The 24209-nt window shown below is 34.6% G+C and overlaps 1 protein-coding gene and 1 long non-coding RNA gene across 10 annotated transcripts in view; one reads left to right on the forward strand and one right to left on the reverse strand.

Moving 5' to 3' along the window:
* Window positions 1-24209, forward strand: part of CCDC88A (coiled-coil domain containing 88A) — a 135490-nt gene that overhangs the window by 98557 nt on the left and 12724 nt on the right. For all 9 annotated transcript variants that reach the window (XR_008995840.1, XM_036925985.2, XM_057497191.1 and 6 more), the window contains exons 18-25: window positions 767-931; window positions 4851-5012; window positions 6137-6414; window positions 6640-6783; window positions 9364-9550; window positions 19889-20034; window positions 21028-21120; window positions 21231-21445. Coding sequence is in view for 8 of the 9 variants with exons in the window: in XM_036925985.2 (XP_036781880.2) it covers window positions 767-931; window positions 4851-5012; window positions 6137-6414; window positions 6640-6783; window positions 9364-9550; window positions 19889-20034; window positions 21028-21120; window positions 21231-21445 (1390 nt within the window). In the remaining variant the exon portion in view is untranslated. The remainder of the gene's footprint in view (window positions 1-766; window positions 932-4850; window positions 5013-6136; window positions 6415-6639; window positions 6784-9363; window positions 9551-19888; window positions 20035-21027; window positions 21121-21230; window positions 21446-24209) is intronic.
* The window catches only part of LOC130682590 (uncharacterized), a 43403-nt gene that overhangs the window by 12601 nt on the left and 6593 nt on the right, over window positions 1-24209 (reverse strand). Inside the window, exons 2-3 of the long non-coding RNA XR_008995841.1 lie at window positions 21327-21421; window positions 20336-20413 (exon numbers count right to left, since the gene is read on the reverse strand). This is a non-coding gene — a long non-coding RNA (uncharacterized LOC130682590). The remainder of the gene's footprint in view (window positions 1-20335; window positions 20414-21326; window positions 21422-24209) is intronic.

The raw sequence follows: 24209 nt of genomic DNA on the forward strand, positions 1-24209 counted from the left end.
TGATAAACATCTCTTAGTGATTCAAGATAAGTATAATAATTTAAATTGAAGTGAGCTATCACATTAATCAGCAGTTTTGATTGTTAGACGACCAAGTTGTTAGTTTTGAGTTGTCTCTCTTAAAGTAGGATTTAGTTGTGATCACACCAGAAAACTGTAGATAAGATATATCCTTGGATTGCTCACCCTTTATAAAATAAATTATGGTAATTTTATGTGGATCAGTATCCATATAAACAAGTTATTAATTTATTGATTAACATAGATAGTTCTGGCAACATGTTATTCTTAAAAGGTTATACATATATAGATACCTCCTCTACTTTAGATATCTTCTTAAGGAGAATTCTTACATGAGTCGTCTTCATTTGTTCTTTACATGGGGATCTCTGAAATCTCTAATCAGCTATATAGTTCTAAAAACAATTGTTAGTATTTAGCAACATGTCTACATCCAGTTAATGTATTCTTCAGTGGTATTTTCATCATAAACAATAAGATCTGAAATTTATAAATATTGGACCATGGCACATAGGCAGAGAATATTTAATATTTCTAGGAGAAAATGATTTATATTTTACAAAGCATTAATGGTGATTATGATAATTGTACATATTACTTATCACATTTTTATATAAAGTGTATCTCACATTCACTAGACCATTTCAGAGTTAAATTAACTTTGAGAAATATAACTTTGTTGATTTTATTTTCTCCCTGTTAAAATTTCCCATTAAAAATTAAAATATTTTAAATAAAATTTTAGGTGAAAAAGAATTATGAAGCTCTCAAACAGAGACAAGATGAGGAAAGGATGGTACAGACCTCTCCTCCAACTTCTGGTGAAGATAACAAATGGGAACGAGAAAATCAAGAAACAACTAGAGAGCTTCTCAAAGTCCAAAGTCGAGTAATTGAAGTAGAAAGAAATGTAAGTATTTTACATTTTTTCATACGAGTAAGGTTTTTCAGAAGTAAAGGGCCATTGGTTATTTAACTAAAAAAATTAATCTGGCTTTGTATCTTTGTTAATTTTATACTTTGATTTATTTTATAAAATAAAAGATGACTGAAGAACTAATAATTTACTTTTTTCCATTATCATCATAAAAATTGTCAACTCTGTCATGAAAATATAACCTAAACTCATCTCTACTTCTGTCTCTGCTGCTACCACTGTATTCTAGGGCACCATCATCTCTCATCTGGACTATTAGAATATCCTCCTAACTGGCCACCCCCTTCCATTCCTGGCCCAATCTAACGCATGTTCAATGCAGTAGCTACAATTATTTCTTAAAACATAATCCAGGTCATGTCACTTTCCTACTTAAAATATTCAGTAGCTTCCTATTTCAATTAGAATAAAATCCAGATTCTTTACTGAATCCTATAATATCCTTCCTGGCATTGCCCTCCCTGTATCTTTGACTTTATCCCATACTGGTGTCCATTAATCTGGGGATAATACTATATGTTCATATCTGGAAAACACAATGCCTGGCACATAGTAAGTAAATTAATTCTAGTTATATTCTCCTTTTCTGTTTTTTCCTATCTCAGAGGCTTTCTGTTTGCTTCCCTTACCTGGAACACATAGCTTGCTTCCCTCAGCATTTATTTATTTTATTTTAGGCTTTAATCCATTGTGTTTTGATTTTTTTTAAGGTATCATTGATATACACTCTTATGAAGGTTTCACATAAAAAACATTATGGTTTATTACATTCACCCATATTATCAAGTCCCCCCCCCACTCCATTGCAGTCGCTGTAGCCTAGTAAAATACCACAGAGTCACTACTTGTCTTCTCTGTGCTACACTGTCTTCCCCATGACCGCCCCCACACCATGTGTGCCAATCATAATACCCCTCAATTCCCTTCTCCCTCCCTCCCCACCCACCCTCCTTCACCCCTCCCTTTTGGTAACTGCTAGTCCCTTCTTGGAGTCTGTGAGTCTTTTGCTGTTTTATTCCTTCCGTTTTGCTTCATTGTTATGCTCTACAAATGTCCCTCCGCACTTAGGTTTCACACGACCTATCTCCTGCAAGAGGTCTTCCCTGATCCCTTCCCCCTGTAAAGCAGCTATCCCCAACCTAATCATTCACTATCACACCACTGCCTTATTTGGTTTCTCCATAGCACTTTTCACTAGTGAAATTACGTTTTTTATTCCTTTACTTGTTTGTGTACTAAAAAGAAGCTCCTTGAAAACAGCCTGTCTGTCTTTTACACCACTGTGCCGTCAGTATGTAGAATAATGACTAGTAGATAGTAGACACAATAAATACTCACTGGATGAGTTTAATAAATATTTGACAGTAAACAGTAAGAAAATGAATTCACCAAACATTTTATCCTTCAAAGTATGAGCTTAAGAAAATGACATGCTGACAAGTAAAATCGTTTCAGTGATTGTTACTGTTTTTTAATTTAAAATTAATTGAAAACTTTAAGCCAGAAAGCCAAAAATTAACTTATCTTCTACACTATAGATTCCTCCTGTCTAATCGAAGAGTAATCACTGTAAACAATTATCCAGAAAAGTGCTTGTGATTTATATGTATGCAGAAGTATATTTCAGTTACATATTTACAACTGTGGGATCATATTATATAATAATCTTATTTGTACTTTCAATTATGTTATCTTGGAGATCTCTATTTTAGAAGATATATCTATCTCATTTTGTTTAATGACCACCTATTATTCCATAGTATGAATGTTACATAATTTATTTAAATAAATCCCACATTGATGGACATTTAGGTTATTTTCAGATTTTTGTTGCAATAAAAATCCATGTAAAAACATTCATAGGATAATAAATTCCTGACAGTGGAGTTGATAGGCCAAAGGGTGTGTGTATGTATATGTGTATATGTATGTGTGTGTGTGTGTGTGTGTGTGTGTGTGTGTGTGTAGTTTTAATTGAAAATTTTAGTTTTAATTGATAATTGATATTAGCCTTTTAAAATCATGCCAACTTTTAACCCCACTAATAGAATACTTATTTTTCCAGATTACATTGGATATTATTAGCCTTTTAATAGTAGTAAAATGATAGAAGAAAATATTTTAATTTGCATGTTTTAAATTATTAGGAAGCTATTTTATATCTCTTTATGTATTTATTAGCCTGTATATACTTAGATTAATAATTACATTTCAGAAAATTTGGCTGGCATATAAAGTTCTATAAGGTAAATCTCTTTTCTGTTGACTTCCTTAATAAATTTCCACTGGAAAAAAAAATTACATGGTTGTCATATTTCAGTCATTTCAGATAATGGGTTTATAAAGATGACTAGTCCTCTATTAACTGGTAATATTTTTACATTTGCCAGTATATTTGCTAACCTTAAACATTTCCAATGTAAATTTTTTCCTGCTCCAAGAAATCTTTTCTACTCTCAGTTGTCTTCCATTCATAGACTATAGGAATTTTTCTCATTCCTAGGGATACCTAGATTTATCATTACAGCTTATACATTTTGGTTTCTAAAAAGCTGAAATATAATTGTATTTAACATATTTCAGTGAAAAATAGTTCATCTCTTTAGTATGTCAGGATGGCATATAATAAATACATCAGGATTCCCTATTATTTTTCAGTGTAAATGTGTAAATTTTAAATTTTCATTCATCCTTTTTATTTCTTTATTTTTATTTATTTATCATTAATCTACATATTCATCCTTTTTATTTGAACAAATGAATGGAAGTACAATATCAAAACTTATCTTAAAACATTGTGCTTCTTCACCTTTGGTGTAATAATATGTGGTTTAAATCATGACTTGCCTTTTATATAGTGACATATAGAATACATAACATGAAAGCCTATGAAGTGAATGTTATCTTTGTTCCCTAATGTTGATATAATAAAAGTGATCTGGTGTGACTCACTTGTAACTTTTTATGCATGTTGCAATTTTCACATTCTGGTCTTTTTGTATGTTAAAGTTTTATTTCGGTTTTCTAGGGGGTTCTTTGTTCATATTTTTTGAAGCTAATTTTTTAATGAAATGTTATCTAAAAATAACCCTGATAATATAATATCCATGACAAACATTTTAATATATATCACATTAAATATAATCTATGATTTGTGTAGTAATTCAACCATTTAACTGTAAAATCGAAATATGGCCATATATACTGGAAAAATTGAAAATGGTATGTTTTATTTGGATTTGCTCCAAAAGTACTATAGAAGAAGTAGACTTTTAGTGAGTGTCTTATACCATGAAAAAAATCAGTAAAGAAAATATGTAACATCTGTTAGGTCTATTCTGGACTAAATTTTTAAAACAGATGGTTAAGATTGTTTCTGCTTCTCTTCCAAATATTTGTGTTTATAAAATACTTACTTAGCTTTGCTCCTGCTCTTGAAACCACCATAGACAGATAGATATAGATATAAGATAGGTAGAAAGATAGATAGATAGAGATATAGACTTGGCTTTGGGCAATTAGAAAAGGGGCACTCTTTTGGCTAGACAGCCCCACACACTCTGGGCACTTTTGAATAGCATAAAAACCATACAACTGACAATCCACTCTAATTCTTGTGTTAATAAATATACTTTATTTTTTAGACATTATAAAACAGACAGAACACAGACACAGTAGTATACTAAGGTTTTAATGCTATTGCCTTCTTCTTCTTAGATTAATTTGTTTACAATTTTGGCTAGAGGGAAAGTGTTTTTGTTTTTTATCTTTTAAGATTGTTGGAATTTTCTTGGATTATAATGTAATAAATACTCATGCAAAATTCTAATATCTGTTAATCAGAAATTATTTGATGTTGCTTTTATTTTTAATATACTTTTTGTTTATTAAGAATGCTACACTGCAAGCAGAGAAGCAAGCATTGAAAACTCAACTGAAACAACTTGAGACCCAGAACAATAATTTGCAGGCTCAGATTCTTGCACTTCAGAGGCAGACAGTGTCATTACAGGAGCAGAATACTACTCTTCAAACACAGAATGCCAAGCTTCAGGTTGTAATGTAATATTTGGGGGATATGTAACCAAACTCTGAATTATACTATTAAAATAAGGATGTCTAGACATGGTCACACTGTTTCTTAGTGAGTGAATTTAACAATTAGTTGAAAATAAAGTAAAATATTTCTTTTTTTTGTACAACTGGTATACAGTATTGTATTGGTTTCAGGTGTACAATATAGTGATTGGAAAGTTATATACATTATGAAATGCTTACCATAATTAAGTGTAGTTAACCATTTGTCACCAAAGTTACTACATGCTGTATTCCCTATGCTGTACTTTTCATCCCCATGACTTATTTATTCTATTTAGTGCTATCCTAAACTTTCAGATCAGCATTTTTAAGATGTCAGAACCTCTAAATTAATAAATTTACTCAATCATTTCATGGCCTTTTATATCATTTCAGGAAGCTGATGATAATTAGGTAGAAACCCTTGCTTTAGAGTATGGTTGCATCATACTGTTTCTTATTTCATTTTTATAGCTTTCTTATCAATTAGTGAAAAACAACACAGCATGAGAATTTTGGTCTTCAGACTTGTCCTTAGTTCAAAAGATCTATCTTGTACTTAGTACTACCATTGTGTTTTCAAATAGAATAATCAGGTGGGAGAAAGATGACTCTGTGAAACCTCTTACAGAGCAGAAGAAAAGAAATTACCTCTCTGAATCTAAAAGTTCTTCTGTAACTCTCCTCCAAATGGAATACAAATAGTAATTTAGTTCAGACTCAGGAAAATTTCCAGTTGAATTTTCACAAGTATTTTTCAGTTCTGTCAACTCTTAACTTCTTTAAAATGACAAACTAGCATTTCAAATTCTGTACTTTTTCATTGGTGGAATGCAGATTGTTGCTAATCACTGCTATTTAAAATAATTCAACCTAAAATATGCGTCTCATACATTTATCTCATATATATCATAACACCTACAGAAATCAAAGTCAAATGGTAGCCTTGTTCTTTGGGATGCTAAAGTTCAAATTTTCTCAGTATAATATCATTATATCTGCTATGATTATTTAGAGCTTCCTAAAGTTATCTTTTATTTTAAAAAAAGAACAACATAAGCTATCTTTCTTATATCTGATAACAATTCTGCATTCTTACAGGTTGAAAATTCCACCCTTAATTCCCAAAGAACCACACTTATGAACCAGAACGCACAACTCCTAATCCAACAATCTTCCTTAGAAAATGAAAATGAATCTGTAATTAAAGAACGAGAAGACCTGAAATCTCTCTATGACTCTCTGGTCAAAGATCAGGAAAAGCTGGAACTTCTTCATGAACGTCAGGCTTCAGAGTATGAGTCTCTCATCACTAAACATGGAACTCTAAAGTGTGCCCACAAAAATCTTGAGGTAGAACATAAAGACCTTGAAGACCGGTAATTTATTGTCTTTTCTTCTGTTGTTAATTTAAAACCATTTTCTTTAAGTAATGTAATAATTTTTTTGCATTAAACAGGACTAAGAGATACCTTATGTAGGAAACTTACTTACATGTTCTTTATGGTCCTTATTAATAAACAACTCCTGTATCCCTCATTTCTAAAAATTTTTTTTCCTAAGGATATATTATAAGCCAAATACCTTACTTTTTTTTTTTCCAGTTATAATCAGTTACTAAAACAGAAAGGACAATTGGAAGATTTGGAAAAAACACTGAAAGTAGAACAGGAAAAAATGCTGCTTGAAAACAAAAACCATGAGACTGTAGCCAGAGAATACAAGAAACTTTGTGGTGAAAATGATAGGTAATAAATATTTATTTATTTTATTGCATCCAAAGTGTAACTGTCCCTTTGTAACGCTATCTATAACTTAGAATTTTAAAAAAAGACTTCAGAACAATAGGTAAATTGCCCAATAAAATCATGCAGCTAGTTATAGAATGGCTCTGGCAAAAACCTGATCTCCTGTTGATGCTCATTGTTTCTCTTTAGTCACTAAGTTTTTAAACCACACTATATAACAAAATTTCTATATCTTGATAGCGTTTATATCCTTTATGGAAATAGAATATAATGAAATCTGATTCTTGATGTTTTCTTTTCTATAGTCTGGTATCCAGTTTTTGTCTTTTGACATTGCTATAAGTGATCAACTTCATAATTTCCTAGCTGACTGCTACGTATTTTTTTAACTACAATTTTTTATCAAGGTATTATTGATATACACTGTTATGAAGGTCTCACATGAAAAAACAGTGTGGTTACTACATTCACCCATATTATCATGTCCCCCCCCATACCCCATTGCAGTCACTGCCCATCAGTATAGTAAGATGCCACAGAGTCACTATTTGCCTTCTCTGAGCTACACTGCCTTCCCCATGATCCCCCCAACACCATGAGTGCCATTGATTTGTATTTTTATTTTTAAGTGCCTTAGGTATTAGTGGTTTAATATTGCCATGGGACAATTATTTTTAATTTGAAGCCTTTGGAAAATCAAAACTTGTTGCCAGCTGGTATTTCACTTATTTCATAGGGTCACATGTTTAAAAGTTCTAACAGCATAAACATGTGCACTGCACTTCCACTGCCATAGCTAAAGTGCTGGGAAAGAGCACACAAAATTCAAATAGGGCTCATTCATTGAGTATTTGTCCAATTATGAATTTAATACAATCCGATTTTAGAATTAAACTTGTATTTCATTTCCTTTATTAAAAAAAAATCCCTAAGCCTCAACAGCCATTTTCATTTCATGTTCAGTAGTTTTTAATTTAGTAATTATTTCAACTAAAAATTCTATATGGTGGATTTGAACTTCAACAAGCTCAACACCAAGCTAGAATCAAGAAGAATGTATTTATTTAGTATATGCAGTAGAAGACCATATTGTGACAAGTTATGGAATATAAGCACTAAGGGAAGAAGAGGCTTTAAATAAAACCCAAAAGCTCATTTCACCAAAAAAAAAAGATAGTTTTGAAGACTTATCTGGAGAACAGTAGTTTATCCATTCTTCTGAATAGCCCAAGTTTTAATCTTAGATAATGCCAAACCAAGTGTTTCTTACACAGACAAGATTTTCTTGACTTCTTTAGAATTGTGTTAACTGAATTACATTTTGGTGTTAATATTCTCAGCTTTCCAGGACAGTTCTTTAATTCTTTGAAAGAACTGATTTTAGGATTTGTAATAGAGATGATACTAAGGACATTCTATATTATATCTCTTCATATCCCACCTCCCATGAAGCATCAGTAGGAAAATCTTTGATCTCCATATAATATATCATGTAGCTGTCTGTATGTCTCAGGTTGACTAGCCATTATAACTCATGGCATGTATTCATTCATGGATTTAGCTTATTTATGAAGTTTTACTGAATGTTTCTGGTCTTGAAATTTTTTTACAAAGTCTTGGTTTTTTTTAATGTGTATTTTTATTATTTATAATTCTTGTAAGCTGACTCAAATTCTTTGGAGAATTTGTTGAAGTAAATTATTAGGTGTTCTGAACACGTACCATACTGGCTAAAGTTTGTTTCATTTGGCTACCTGCTCCTTTTGTGGGTTCCTGATCTTAACACTGTAATATAAAGTTTGGTAAACTACAGCCAAATCCAGCCGACAGCTCCCAAACTAAGAACATTTTTTACATTTTAAAAGGTTGTGGGGAAAACAAAAAAGAGGAGCATGCTATAGATTACATATGGTCCACAAAGCCTAAGGTATTTACTCTCTGGTCTTTCACAGGTAAAATTTGCTGATCTCTCCTGTTAGAGATCAATGGACTTTGCTCTCAAGGTATAATTGTGGAAAGAAACAGAAAAGGCTATAGTTTGATTTTTACAAAAAAATCCAAAATTTATCACTTATAATTGGGGACTGCATAAATGTGAATAATTACCACAAGTACAGAGATCTCAGTAATTAAAATTTTGATTTAAGCCTCTGTATCTCAGTTATCTGGCAACAGATGGTTAAATATCAATTCTTTTGATCTGTTCTTTCTTGAATTTTTATGTTGAATTTTAAAATCTTTGAATTCTCTATGAAATCAGAACTAGTTTGATTATTTTCTCCTTTAACTTTTAAATATTTGTTTTACTAATTTAAATTTTATAGGATAAAATTATAAGACTCTTTACCTCTTAACTATATTTAAATGCTGAAGGATTTCCTTTCAAGGGAAAAGTACTCAATTTCTTTAAATCTAGCTTTACAGAATAGAAACTGACTCTTGATGAATTTTGTGACTGGCAAAAGAATGTTTTATTTTCCTTGAGTATGTCTGAGTATGATTTGCAGCATTTTTCACATTGTGTAAATGACAATGAAAGCTATTAAGAGAATCTAATTCTATCACAATTTCTAATTATAGGTTGACCCATACATATAATCAGCTTTTAAAAGAGACTGAAGCTTTACAAACTGACCATAAAAATTTAAAAAGTCTTCTAAATAATTCCAAACTGGAACAAACAAGATTAGAAGCTGAATTTTCCAAATTAAAAGAACGGTACCAACAGTTGGACATCACATCCACCAAGCTAAATAACCAGTGTGAGGTGAGCATTAATTATTTTAATCACTGTTTCCTTCCTTTGGGCATGAAGACATTCCTAAAAAGTAAGCAGTCATATTATAATAACAGCAGTATATATTTAGAGGGGTTTATCTAAAAGAATTGGTCATAGATAATTTAAATTTAGAAAAACTCTATCATTAATTTCAACATTTTTTACTATTTAATTTTATTTGTCCAGATACTTTGAAAATTGTGAAATCATGTCTATTTAATAGAAAACACTGTACTAATAAACCAAAGAGGTAAAAATCTCTCCCCTTCTGGAGCTTATATTAATTATGGTAGAAGGAAACAGACAATAAACATAGTAAGTGAAATATGTAGTGTTTCAGTGTTTTGTTACATATGGCTGTGTAGCAACTCATCCCAAAACTTGGTGGTATAAAGCAGCCCTCTGTTATGCTCACAGATTCTGTGAGGACACTTGGAAAGGGACAGTAGGGCTGGTTTGTCTCCGCTCCACTTAGAGCTGGGCCCTAAGCTGGGGGATTGAAAGACTGAGTGCATGTTTGGTGGTTGATGCTGGCTATCAGTTGGAGGCATCAGTTTCCTCTCCACATGGTGTCTCCCATGGGTTCTTTTGGACTTTCTCTCAACATGGTGAGAACCAGACAAGCTATTTCTACTTTAACAATCAAGCCTCAGAAGTCATGCATCATTTCCTCTGCATTCTATTCACCGAGGCAATCAAAGTCCCATTCAGGTTCAAGAGGAAGAAGAATGAACTCAGCCTCTTTTTGGAGAATGGTAAGATTCTGGAAGAGCACTTGGCCTGGAAATATTGCTGTAACCATTTTGAAAATCAGTCTGCATCATATGGTATGTTACCAGATAATAAATTATATGCAAATAAAAGTGAAATAGGGTAAAGGAGGATGCCTGCCAGATGAGTGAGGGCGTATAGATTGACATTATAATTAGGTATCATTATGTAAAGATTTGAAGGAGGTTAGGGTAAAATTATGTAGCACTCTGGGGAAAGGACTTTCCAGGCAAACAGCTAATGCATGACCCTAAGGCCAGGGGAATCCTGGTGTGTTTGAGGAAGCCAGTTTGGCTGGAGTGGAATGACAAAGAAGGGAGTAGTAGGAGGTGAGATCAGAGATGGGCCTAGGCCTTATATGTTGCCTTATAGGCCATTGTAAAAACTTAGACTATTCTGAGTGAAAAAAGGGAGTCATCGGATGGTTTTGAACAGAGATGACATCTGCCTTACATAATACAATTTTATTCTTCACATAATTCCATTTTTATCCCTATGATAACTTGATAAAGTGATTGAAGTTTTGAAATATAAAAAGGATACCAACAGCCTTGGATAACTTAAGTTTCATGGTCGGGCCCTAAATCATTTAAAGTTTGAATATAGCTTAACACCTGAATTTCATGGAAGTCTTAGAAAACTAGCACTTAAACAAACCCTTAAATGGAATTAGGGAATAGACTGTATTAGAAAAGGAATACTTAAAAGCTTTTTGTCTGAAATTAAAAACCAATAGAAAGAAAATTAGTTTGAAATTTTATACATTTAATTACCCAACAAAGCTCAGAAAGTATACAACATTCATTCTGTCTGTGACTTACAAAAGTCTAAATAAAATATAACTAGAGGAATGAATATACAGAATGGTAGAGTGAGGAAAATGATGAATCAACTCCCCAAGAAACAATTAAATTAGACAAAACTTAAAAACAAGCAATTTTAGGACTCTGGAACTTAAGCAAAAGCATACAAGTCGAGAAGCATTTATTAAAGAAAAATTACTGAACTGCATGTAGGAGCTATGATTATCTGAAGCATTTTATATTGTTACTTCACCCATTCTTTTCTCCTCCCCTTTCCTCAGTGTCAACACCTCATAGTTAAGGTGAGGGGCAAGCCATGAAAACCAGCAGCTTTGCTTCTGGAGGGAGCTGATTTGACTTGAGCAGAGCACAGAAAAGCCCCATGCCCACAAAAATTGTCAAAAGCCAACTCTCAGATAGCCTGAGATTGGAATATTGGTTGGGGGCAAGTAGTAGACCAGCAAACTTAGAAGCTTAACTGGGGAGATCCATTATAATGGGTCTTGATGAGGTCCCACATGTCACTGGTGGTTCAAGAGTATTCAGAAGATACCAGGAAGGGCCCTAGCTACCTACTTAGACCTGGCTGCCCTAACTCGAGTCAAGTGTTAACCCTTGGATACGGGCTAAGTCATATAATAACATGATTTGGAGGGAGTGGAAAGATGAATCCATAGTATAAGAGGTCAGGATAGTAATCTTTGTGAGGAGGGATGGTGAGGGGAGGAGTGCGAGTATTTCTGGAGTACAATTTATGTACTGTTTCTTAATCTGGGTGCTGATTACACATATGTTTACTTTGTGATTAATTCATTGTGCTGCATATGCACTCAGAATTTGTTCTTTTTGTATATATGTTTTATCAGTTGTCTATTGACACAATATTTAATACTATATAACAACCATAGGGACCTCAGTGGTGATGGAATCCAAGTTGGCTGAGCAGATGTGCTGATCTATGCATTCATGTATGCACCAAGACCAGTTTATCTTTGTAGGGCTTGTTCCCATCTGCAGTTAGATGGCACATACCTTGAGAACTGGTTGGTCTAGGGTGACCCCAGGTAGTATAACTCTTCTCTGTGCTATGTAGTCTCTCGTCCTCTAGCAGAATTCCAAATGACTGAGTGGAAGCACATAAGACCTCTTGAGGCCTAGACTTGGAACTGTCATGCCATCACTTCCACCTCTTTCTCTTGGCCCAAGGCATTCCAAGTTCAAGAGGGGAAGTAGATTCCATTTCTTGATGGGAAGAGTGAGAACTCACAGTGCAAGAGAGCGTAGGTATAGGGAGGAAGATAAATGCATTCGATTTTGTAATGAGTGTACCTCATATATTTCAACTTAACAATATGTAGGTAAAACAAATATAGCACAATATTGACAGCTGTTGGATCTAGATGGTTATTTATGGATATTCATAGTATTACACTATCTGCTTTTCTGTACCTTCCGAGAATTTTCAAAATGGTTTCCTTTTCTTTGGAAGAGAGGTTCTTGTTGGCTTTTTTTCTTTTTTGATACATATCTCTAGGCTCTACTCCAGACCTGCTGAATTCAGTGTTAGGATCCAAAAGTCTTCATTGGTTAATATACTCTGTATTACAAGTGATACAAATTTTAAGAGTCAGTACTTTGGGCTCTCTGGCTTCTTCTGGACCCTCTTGCCTAACGAAGGCATATTCCTAATTTCTATTAGCTACAGAGAAAAAGCAGCCTAATGCTGCTGGCAGCCCAGCTGCCAATAATATGAGCCAGTAATAACATCCATTGACAGAAGTACCTGACTCTCTTGGTTCAAACTATAAAAACTATATATAAACTTTTAAGACTAGAAAACAGTGGTTGAGGGAAGAATGAGGTATATTAAGTACCTATTGTGTGCCATAAACATGATACCAGGTCCTTTCCATATGTTATTTAATCCTTCTAGCAGTCTTGGGAGGTGGGAATTATTATTTTTTTATTAAGGTATTATTGATATATACTCTTATGAAGGTTTCACATGAAAAAACAATGTGGTTGCTACATTCACACATATTATCGAGTACCCCCCAAAGCCCGTTGCAGTCCCTGTCCATTAGTGTAGTAAGTTGCCACAGAGTCACTACTTGTCTCCTCTGTGCTACACTGTCTTCCCTGTGACCCCCCCACACCATGTGTACTAAACATAATACCCCTCAGTGCCCTTCTGCCTCCCTCCCTACCCACCCTCCCACACTCTCTCCCCATTGGTAACCACTAGTCCCTTCTTGGAGTCTGTGATTCGGCTGCTGTTTTGTTCCTTCAGTTTTGCTTCATTACTGTACTCCATAAATGAGGGAAATCATTTGGCACTTGTCTTTCTCTGCCTGGCTTATTTCGCTGAGCACAGTATCCTCCAGCTCCATCCATGTCATTGCAAATGTTAGGATTTGTTTCTTTCTTATGGCTGAATAGTATTCCATTGTGTATACTACCACCTCTTCTTTATCCATTCATCTACTGGTGGACACTTAGGTTGCTTCCATATCCTGGCTATTGTAAGAAGTGCTGCAATAAACATAGGAGTGCATATGTCTTTCTGAATCTGAGAAGTTGTATTCTTTGGGTAAATTCCAAGGAGTGGGATTCTGGGGTCAAATGGTATTTCTATTTTTAGTTTTTTGAGGAACCTCCATATTGCTTTCCACAATGGTTGAACTAGCTTACATTTCCACAAGCAATATAGGAGGGTTCCCCTTTCTCCACATCCTCACCAGCATTTGTTGTTCTTAGTCTTTTCTATGCTGGCCATACTAACTGGTGTGAGGTAATATCTCATGTGGTTTTAATTTGCATTTCTGTGATAGTGATGTGGAGCATCTTTTCATGTGCCTGCTGACCATCTGAATTTCTTCTTTGGAGAATTGTCCACCCATTTTTTAATCAGGTTATTTGCCTTTTGAGTGTTGAGGCATGTGAGTACTTTATATATTTTGGATGTTAACCCCTTGTCAGATAGTGTCCTTGGCAGTACAGAAGCTTTTTAGTTTGATGTAGTCCCATGTGTTCAATTTTGCTTTTGTTCCCCTTGCATGAGGAGGTGTGTTCAGGAAAAACTTGCTCATGTTTATATTCGGGAAATTTTTGCCTGTGTTGTCTTCTAAGAGTTTTATGACTTAGATTCAGGTATTCGATCCATTTCAAGTTTACTTTTGTGTATGGGGTTAAACAATAATACAGTTTCATTCTTTTGCATGTACCTGTCCAGTTTTGCCAACACCAGTTGTTGAACAGGCTGTCATTTCCCTGTTGAATGTCCATAGCTCCTTTACTGTATATCAATTGACCATATATGGTAGGGTTTATAACTGGGCTCTCTAGTCTGTTCCAATGGTCTATTGTTTTGTTCTTGTGCCAGTACCAAATTGTATTGATTACTGTGGCTTTGTAGTAGAGCTTGAAGTTGGGGAGGGTAACGTTCCCCATTTTATTCTTCCTTCTCAGGATTGGTTTGGCTATTTGGGGTCTTTTGTGGTTCCATATAAATTTTAGAACTATTTGCTCTAGTTTCTTGAAGAATGCTGTTGGTATTTTGATAGGGATTGCATTGAATCTGTAGATTGCTTTAGGCAGGATGGCCATTTTGACAGTATTAATTCTTCCGATCCATGAGCATGGGATGTGCTTCCATTTACTGGCATCTTCTTTAATTTCTCTCATGAATGTCTTGTAGTTTTCAGAGTATGGGTCATTCACTTCCTTGGTTATATTTATTCCTAGGTATTTCTTTCTGATGCAAATGTGAATGGAATTGTTTTCCTGATTTCTCTTTCTGCTAGTTCATTATTAGTGTATAAGAATGCAACAGATTTCTGTGTATTAATTTTGTATCCTACAACTTTGCTGAATTCAGATATTAGATCTAGTAGTATTGGAGTGGATTCTTCAGTGTTTTTTATGTACAATATAATGTCATCTGCAAACAGTGACAGTTTAACTTCTTCTTTACCAATCTGGATGCCTTTTATTTCTTTGTGTTGTCTGATTGCCATGGCCAGGTGCTCCAGAACTATGTTGAGTTAAAGTGAAGAGAGTGGGCATCCTTGTCTTGTTCTCAATCTTAAAGGAAAGACTTTCAGCTTATCGCTGTTAAGTATGATGTTGTCTGTGGGTTTGTCATATATGGCCTTTATTATGTTGAGGTACTTGCCCTGCATACCCATTTTGTTGAGAGTTTTTATCATGAATGGATGTTGAATTTTGTTGAATGCTTTTTCAGCATCTATGGAGATGATCATGTGGTTTTTGTTCTTCTTTTTGTTGATGTGATGGATGATGATGATGGATGTTCAAATGTTGTACCATCCTCGTGTCCCTGGAATAAATCCTACTTGATCATGATGGATGATCTTTTTGATGTATTTTTGAATTCGATTTGCTAATATTTTGTTGAGTATTTTTACATCTATGTTCCTCAGGGATATTGGTCTGTAATTTTCTTTTTTGTGGTGTCTTTGCATGGTTTTGGTATTAGAGTGATGCTGGCCTCATAGAATGAGTTTGGAAGTTTTCACTCTTCTTCTACTCTTTGGAAAACTTTAAGGAAGATGGGTATGAGGTCTTCACTAAATGTCTGACAAAATTCAGTGGTGAAGCCATCTGGTCCAGAGGTTTTGTTCTTAGGTAGTGTTTTTATTACCAATTCAATTTCATTGCTGGTAATTGGTCTGTTCACATTTTCTGTTTTTTTCTGGATTTGCCTTGAAAGGTTGTATTTTTCTAGAAAGTTGTCCATTTCTTCTAGGTTATCCAGTTTGTTAGCATATAATTTTTCATAGTATTCTCTAATAATGATTTGTAATTCTTTGGTGTCCATAGTTCCTTTCTCATTTCTGATTCTGTTTATGTGTGCAGACTCTCTTTTTTTCTTGGTAAGTCTGGCTAGGGGTTTATCTATTTTGCTTATTTTCTCGAAAAACCAGCTCTTGCTTTCATTGATTCTATTGTTTGATTCTTCTCAATTTTATTTATTTATGCTCTAATCTTTATTATGTCCCTCCTTCTACTGATTTTGGGCCTCATTTGTTGTTCTTTTTCTCGTTTTGTTAATTGTGAGTTTAGGCTGCTCTTATGGGATTGTTCTTCTTTCCTGAGGTAGTCCTGTATTGCAATATACTTCCCTCTGAGCATGGCCTTCATTGTGTCCCACAGATTTTGCAGCCTGCTTAGCATGGCCTTTGCTGTGTCCCACAGATTTTGCAGTGTTGAATTATTGTTGTCACTTGTCTCCATATATTGCTTGATCTCTGTTTTTATTTGGTCATTGATCCATTGGTTATTTAGGAGCACATTATTCAACCTCCATGTGTTTGTGGTATTTTTCATTTTCTTTGCATAATTTATTTCTAGTTTCACATCTTTGTGATCTGAGAAACTGGTTGGTACAATTTCATTCTTTTTGAATTTACTGAGGCTCTTTTTGTGGCCTAGTATATGATCTGTTCTTGAAAATGTTCCATGTGCATTTGAGAAGAATGTGTATACTGTTGCTTTTGGGTGTAGAGTTCTGTAGATATCTGTTAGGTCCATCTGTTCTATTGTGTTGTTCAGTGCCTCTGTCTCCTTACTTATCTTCTGTCTGGTTGATCTGTCCTTCAGAGTGAGTAGAGTGTTGAAGTCTCCTAGAATGAATGCATTGCGTTCTATTTCCCCTTTTAATTCTGTATTTGTTTCATATATGTGGATGCTCCTGTGTTGGGTGCATCGATATTTATAGTGGTTATATCTTCTTGTTGGATTGACCCCTTTATCATTATGTAATGTCCTCCTTTGTCTCTTGTGACTTTCTTTGTTTTGAAGTCTGTTTTGTCTGGTACAAGTACTGCAACTCCTGCCTTTTCGTCCCTATTGGTTGCATGAACTATCTTTTTCCATCCCTTTATTTTTAGTCTGTATGTCTTTGGGTTTAAAGTGAGACTCTTGTAGGGAGCATATGGTGGGTCTTGTTTTTTTATCCATTCAGTGACTCTGTCTTTTGATTGGTGCATTCAGACCATTTACATTTAGTGTGATTATTGATAGGTTTGCACTTGTTGCCATTGCAGGCTTTAGATTCATGGTTACCAAAGATTCATGGTTAACTGCCTTACTATCTAAGAGTCTAACTTAACTCACTTAGTATGCTATTACAAACACAGTCTACAGGTTCTTTTTTTTTTCTCTCTTTTTTTTCCTCCTTCATTCTTTATATATTAGCTATCATATTCTGTACTCTTTGTCTATCCCATGACTGACTTTGGTGTTGTTGATTTAATTCTGCATTTGCTTAGTAATTAAATGTTCCAGTTTCTTTACTGTGGTTTTGTTATCCCTGGTGACAGCTGTTTAGCCTTAGGAACACTTCCATCTATAGGAGTCCCTCCAAAATACACTGTAGAGACAGTTTGTGAGAGGTAAATTCTGTCAGCTTTTCCTTATCTGGAAATTGTTTAATCCCTCCTTCACATTTAAATGATAATCTTGCTGGATAGAGTAGTCCTGGTTTGAGGCCCTTCTGCTTTATTGCAGTATATATATCATGCCACTCCCTTCTGGCCTGCAAAGTTTCTGCTGAGAAGTATGATGATAGCCTGATGAGTTTTCCTCTGTATGTGATCTTATTTCTCTCTCTGACTGCTTTTAATAGTCTGTCCTTATCCTTGATCTTTGCCATTTTAATTATTATATGTCTTGGTGCTGTCTTCCTTGGTTCCCTTGTGTTGGAAGATCTGTGCACCTCCATGGCCTAAGAGACTATTTCCTTCCCCAGATTAGGGAAGTTTTCAGCAATTACCTCCCCAAAGACACTTTCTACCCCTTTTTCTCTCTCCTCGTCTTCTGGTACCTCTATAATGCAGATATTGTTCCTTTTGGATTGGTCAAAAGTTCTCTCAATATTCTTTCATTCTTAGAGACCCTTTTTTCTCTCTGTGGCTCAGCTTCTTTGTATTCCTCTTCTCAAATTTCTATTTAATTTATCATCTCCTCCACTGTATCTAATCTGCTTTTAAAACCCTCCATTGTATTCCTTAATGATTGGATATCTGACTGGAAATTTTTCCTGAGTTCTCGAATTTTTTTTGTACCTCTATTTGCATGTTTATGATTTTTATATTGAAATCTCTTTTCAGGAAGATTGATGAGATCAGTTTCATTTGACTCACTTTCTGGTGTTTGTATGATTTTGGTTTGAACCAGGTTCCTTTGATGTTTTATATTTGTATGTGGCGCCCTCTAGTGCCCAGCAGCTCTACTCTCTGGAGCTTCTCAGCCCCTGTAGCATTGTCGGGAGTTGCAAGGGAGCGGTGTTGGTGCCTGGGGGGAGGAAAGAGCTGTTTCCTGTTTCCCAGCTGCTATGCCTGTCTCCACTGCCAGAATCAGTGAGCTGAGCACACAGGTGTAAGCCTGTGTGCTTTGCGATTGTAGTTGCTGTAGGCGGGGCTTCCCTCTGGCTGGCCTGACACCATGGCAGGGGCTGCTGGTTTGTGAACCAGGGGCAGGCTGGCCAGGAGGAAGGTGTAGCAGGCTGCATGTCACAGTGGGGGTTCTTGGAATGCTATCCAGCCAGGGGGGATGGAGCACCTGAAGATCATGAAAGCTCCCAAGCTGCTGGGCTTTTTGTCTACCTGTCCTTTCTCGTGAGCTGTAAGCTCTGTGCCATCCTTGCCCCTTTAGCAGCCTTGTCACTGTTAGGAAGTCTCTCAGACTGCCCACCTTTCTTTTGTCCCAGAGCAGCCGGATATGGATCACTGTTTTCCACAAGCAGCTGGAATCAGTCTCTCCAGGTATTCCACCTGTCTTAGCTTTCCAACTCCACTAATCACAAGAACACCATGAAATGTAGGTTTGTGCTCCCAGAGCAGATCTCCAGAGCTAGGTGTTCAGCAGTCCCAGGCCTCCAGTCCCTCCCTGCTCCATTTCTCTTCCTCCCATTGGTGAGCTGGGGTCAGGCAAGGGCTTGGGTCCCGCCGGGTCACAGCTTTGGTACGTTATCCTATTCCGTGAGGTCTGTTCTTTTCTCCACATGTATGCAATCTGGCACAGCCTTCTTTCCTGTTGCTTTCTCAGGATTAGTTGTATTAATTATATTTTCATATTATATGTGGTTCTAGGAGAAGGCCTCTGTCTCACCTCTCACTTTGCCATCTTTAATTCTTTCCCTAAACTTTTGAATTTCCCAGACTGTGCCTGCACTGACCTTGATTCTTAAATTAGCCTCATTCATTCATTCAGCAAATGCACAGCAACTTCTGTTCTGGGTGGGGTCCTGGGGCCCTGACCAACTGTAGATAAAGTGAAGGTTCCTGTGGCCAGGATTCTCACCTGACCCTGGTTGAGGTGGGAATTATTATCCTTATTTTATAGATGAAGTCATTGAAACTAAGAAAATAAAATAAGTTGTCCAGTTTTCATAGCTACTTAAATAGAGGGCCATAGATTTGAATTGAATTTTCAGACTGTGAATTAAACAGTTTTGAAGAAAGCTATGCTTTTGGAACTAGATAATTTATTATATGTTAAAACCCAGTGTTCATGAGAATTAAGGAAATATATGGGTAGAACACAGAACCCAGTACTCTGTCATCTCTAAAATAAATCACTCATGTTATGGTCAGTGTGTAACCATCTAATTGCTCAAATAGCAGAAGACTCAAGTCTGTGAAGTACTCTGTATTTTTCAGAAGTTTTGGGTGATTTATGTTAAATTTAAATGTTGGTATTTTAAAAAATAAATGTTTGTTTTAAACAGTTGCTAAGCCAACTTAAAGGAAATTTAGAAGAAGAAAATCGACATCTGCTAGATCAAATTCAGACATTAATGCTACAGAACAGAAAACTATTGGAACAAAATATGGAAAGCAAGGATCTTTTTCATGTTGAACAAAGGCAGTACATGTAGGTACCAAATAATTTTGGCACTCTGAAATATTATTCATGATTTCATCATTGCCATACCCAGTGGCAGAGAAACTCAATGCTAATTTTTCTTGATTTTTGACATTATTATTTCAATATATACTTTTTTGAATGCTTATGCTTCACACATTATGTTAGGAACCAGAAGTACTAACATTTATACATGTGGGTTCTGCTCTTAAAGAACTAGTAATATAAAGGAAGCAATACAAATCATTGCTATAATGGAAGTATGTGTAGGAGGTCATAAAAATAGAGCAAACATAGTAAAAAGGAGTACCTTAGTCTGGGAGAGGCAAGGAGGACTTTACAAAGATGGTTGCTTGATCTGAGACTTAAAAGTTCAATATGAGCTCACCTAAGGAGGTATACAAGGCCAAGAGAGCAAAAAATGTAAAAACACGAAGTATGTTATAGTATGGTATAAGATCTAAAAGTAATTGTTATTGCCTGGAGCAAAACTGAGGAAGGAGGAACACCAGAATATTGGCTAAATACTCAGGGGCCACTTCTCAAAGGTTTCTCTATGCCATATAAAGGAGTCATTGAAAAATTTGAACAGGAGAATAATATGATTGAATTTGTATTTTTTTAAAACCACCGATAACATTTTTCTAGAGTATGAATTTGAGCTTCTGAGAATAGAGATTAGTAAATTTTAAGAAGGCTGTTGCAGTGATCTATTGAAAAATAATCACAAGCAGTTGTAACTTGAGATCAAAGATAGATATGAGAGAGAGAACTGACAGGACTAAATTGGATCTCTGTTAAGAATAGAGGAATTTGGTAAAATCAGGGATTTTAACCTGGGCATCTCAGTGAATTAATTGTCTTAGTATTGAACCATGATTCACCTTTACTAAATTTTTCTCTTCCCCTTGTTCCCAAAATGAGAAGCACCATGGTATAATAGAAGTAGCATAGATTTTTTGTTTTGATACCCATCCTAACATGTAATTTTTGTTGTTATAGTGATAAGTTAAATGAATTAAGAAGACAAAAGGAGAAATTAGAAGAAAAAATAATGGATCAATACAAATTTTATGACCCATCTCCCCCTAGAAGGTACTATTAACCAAATTCATTCATGATTTGACAAAAAAAGTTAAGATATCTAATTTTGTGAAGGATTTATATGTTGAATTTTAGGCTGATAAGATTTTTTAAACTATTAGGAGAGGCAACTGGATTACTCTGAAAATGAGGAAATTGATGAAGTCTAAGAAAGATATTAATCGGGAACGTCAGAAATCTCTAACATTAACACCTACCTGCTCAGACTCCAGTGAAGGATTTCTTCAACTCCCCCATCCAGATAGTCAAGACAGTTCTTCAGTAGGTTCAAACTCTTTAGAAGATGGCCAAACTTTGGGGACCAAGAAAAGCAGCAGTGAGTGTTTAAATTCTTTAAATATGTATGATTTCTAGTCTGATTTAGAATCATTTCTAAAGATTCCTCTTAAATAACTTCAACAGTCCTTTGGGATAATAGTCTGATGAATCATTTCTTTTTAATGCCATGTAATTACAAAATGCATTGCATACTGCAATACTGCATAACCACATGATTTGCTATATTGTGTGTTTAGGGATATACTATACACAAAGATACCATCATTTGGCCAGGGAGGTAAAATAGTATAGAAAGAACATTGAAATAGGAGCCAGAATACCTCTGCCAGTTTCTAGTTCTGATAATACAAGGCAAGCCTTTTTTACCTTTGTGTCATACTTCATAGGGTGATTATGAGGTGTGAAATATTTGTAAGAAGTCATTTTATATAGATATTAAGGCATTTTATAATGAGGTTTTATTCTTATACATTGATGATGTCAAATTGGAACAAAGTTACATTGGGGGGTAGCAAAGAGAAATAGATATAAATTTGAAGAGAATGTTACTCAGTGATTTAGAATTAATTGAAGGTTATGAGAATTGAGTTGTTGGTAAATGACCAATTAAAATTAAATAGATGTGGTGATAGAAGTTTGTGTAAAAACTTGTGATTTCATTTTTTTTAATTACAAAGGCAGAAGTACACATCATAATGTACCACATATAATTCATAGTCTTTATATTTCTTTTCTAGTTTGCTTAGCTAAACAGCAAGAGCAAAGGAAAAGCCTGAAGAAGCATATTTTAAGAGAGAAAAACGTCTAGTGTTAGGCCTTTTGAAGATGTCCAATAAATTGACCACTAGCAATGGTCTTAGAATATGTAAACAGGGTACTTTGCATCCTTTCACACTATCCCCAAAGTCACTAAATTAAAAATATGTATTTATATGTATATAAATGTAGTATGTATGTTTATATAATTTATATACTTATAAACATATATATTATATAGAATAATAGTGAAATTATATACATATTATATATAGGAAGTATATGAAGTAAATAGGCAAAAACAGCTATAGCTAATACTTCCCCCCAAGATAGTCTCTCCTTATGGGCAGCTCTCAAAACACTCAAAATTAACTATAGCCTTGGGGGAATTATCTCTGAGAAGAGTATTTTTTAGGGTAAAGGAGATTAGACATTCATTATAGGATATGTTTCAGAATGCACCTATATCACTCTAAAAATCCATATGTAAGGGACAAAAACCATCATATAATACATATGTACATGTCTACATACATGCATAATGTGTGTTATGCATACATATGTTTGTATTAGTCTCAAGAAAATGATTTAATTCTATACCCCGTGTGTGTGTGTGTGTGTGTGTGTGTGTGTGTGTGTGTGAGTCTCAAGAAAGTGGCTTAATTCTATACCCCCACATAAGATTATTGTTACCTGGGTCTTTTGCTAGTCTTGTTAGCAAATCTACATGAAACCTGAATATTGTAGAGAGATCAAGTTTTCCTTAAAAAGGTGCCAGGTAATTCAACTTTATCTGCCACCTTTTGAAATACAATACCTAACATCTTATTAAATAAGAGATGGTAATGGACACACTTAATTTTTTTGATCAAAGGAAGATACTTCAATGCAGATATGAGAACATACACAAGAAAAGTACAATCATTTTTGAGGGCATCTTGTTTGTTTTAAATATAAATTTGTCATTCCTTCATACTCTCTGCTGAAACATTTCCAGAATAAGAATCAGAAGAAAGTAATATTCTCCTTTCCTGCAGTTGTTCAGTTTTAGAAGTTTTAAAAGAAACACAAAATCCAACAATGCTAACATTCCCTTAATTTCAGTATGGTTTGGGAAAAGAACATTGTATATCTACAAAGTAACTGGCATAAGAGGGATCACATTCCACCACTGGCATACTTAAAACTCCTTTTATCCAGTCCAATGGAAGAGTGTCTGTCAGTAAAGCAGTCTTTGGAAAACAGCTGAAAACAGAAAAAGTGTCTAAACAAGACATGTGCATGCTGCAACCACTCAGCTTTGTTTTAGCTAAATGTCCATTTTTGCTTTCAGTTCATTTCTTTTTAATCATTGATAACAGCTGTGTTTACCAATCTAGTGGAGAAATAGTTCAGATTAAAAGTTTAAATGAATCATGACCATTCCTAATAGCAAATAAGTTAAAAAGCTGTATGTGAATTGCATTCGCCTTGATGAATGATATTTGTCAGTTTGTCAAAGAGCTTTAATTATTTACAAAATGACAGCACGCCCCAAGAAAGAGCATAGTTACTAAGGCTGTGTACAGTATGCTTTTAAGACTTTATGCAGGTTGTTTCCCTAGCTCCTAAATTGCAATTCCAAAAGATGTTATAACTTTTTGTATTCAAATCTGATAAAATGTAGTTTATGAATGTTGTTAGCAACTCTAGTGAACATTTTTATTTGTATGCTATTGACACCTATGTATCACCCTAATTTTCATTCACAAAATTTTTTAGAAGTTACCTTTGATTTTTTTTTAATAAACTAATTCAGAAAAGTCCTTCAGAATATCTAATGTCATAAATGCATATTTCTCTGTCATTTATGCTTGCTTTAGGGTGCTTCCTTATCTATTAGCTTATATATTAAGTGCTAGCATTTATTACTACTGTCAGAATACTTTTCTCTTCCGCCAGCCAACCTTTTGCAAAATGACATTAATATAATTACTAATGTTATCTTTTGAAAGATTTTGCTCAAAAGAGTGTGTATTTCCATGGTGCTGCTAAAAATACACCAG

Source organism: Manis pentadactyla, chromosome 2, assembly GCF_030020395.1.
Source record: "Manis pentadactyla isolate mManPen7 chromosome 2, mManPen7.hap1, whole genome shotgun sequence".
In the NCBI taxonomy this organism is placed as follows: Eukaryota; Metazoa; Chordata; class Mammalia; order Pholidota; family Manidae; genus Manis; species Manis pentadactyla.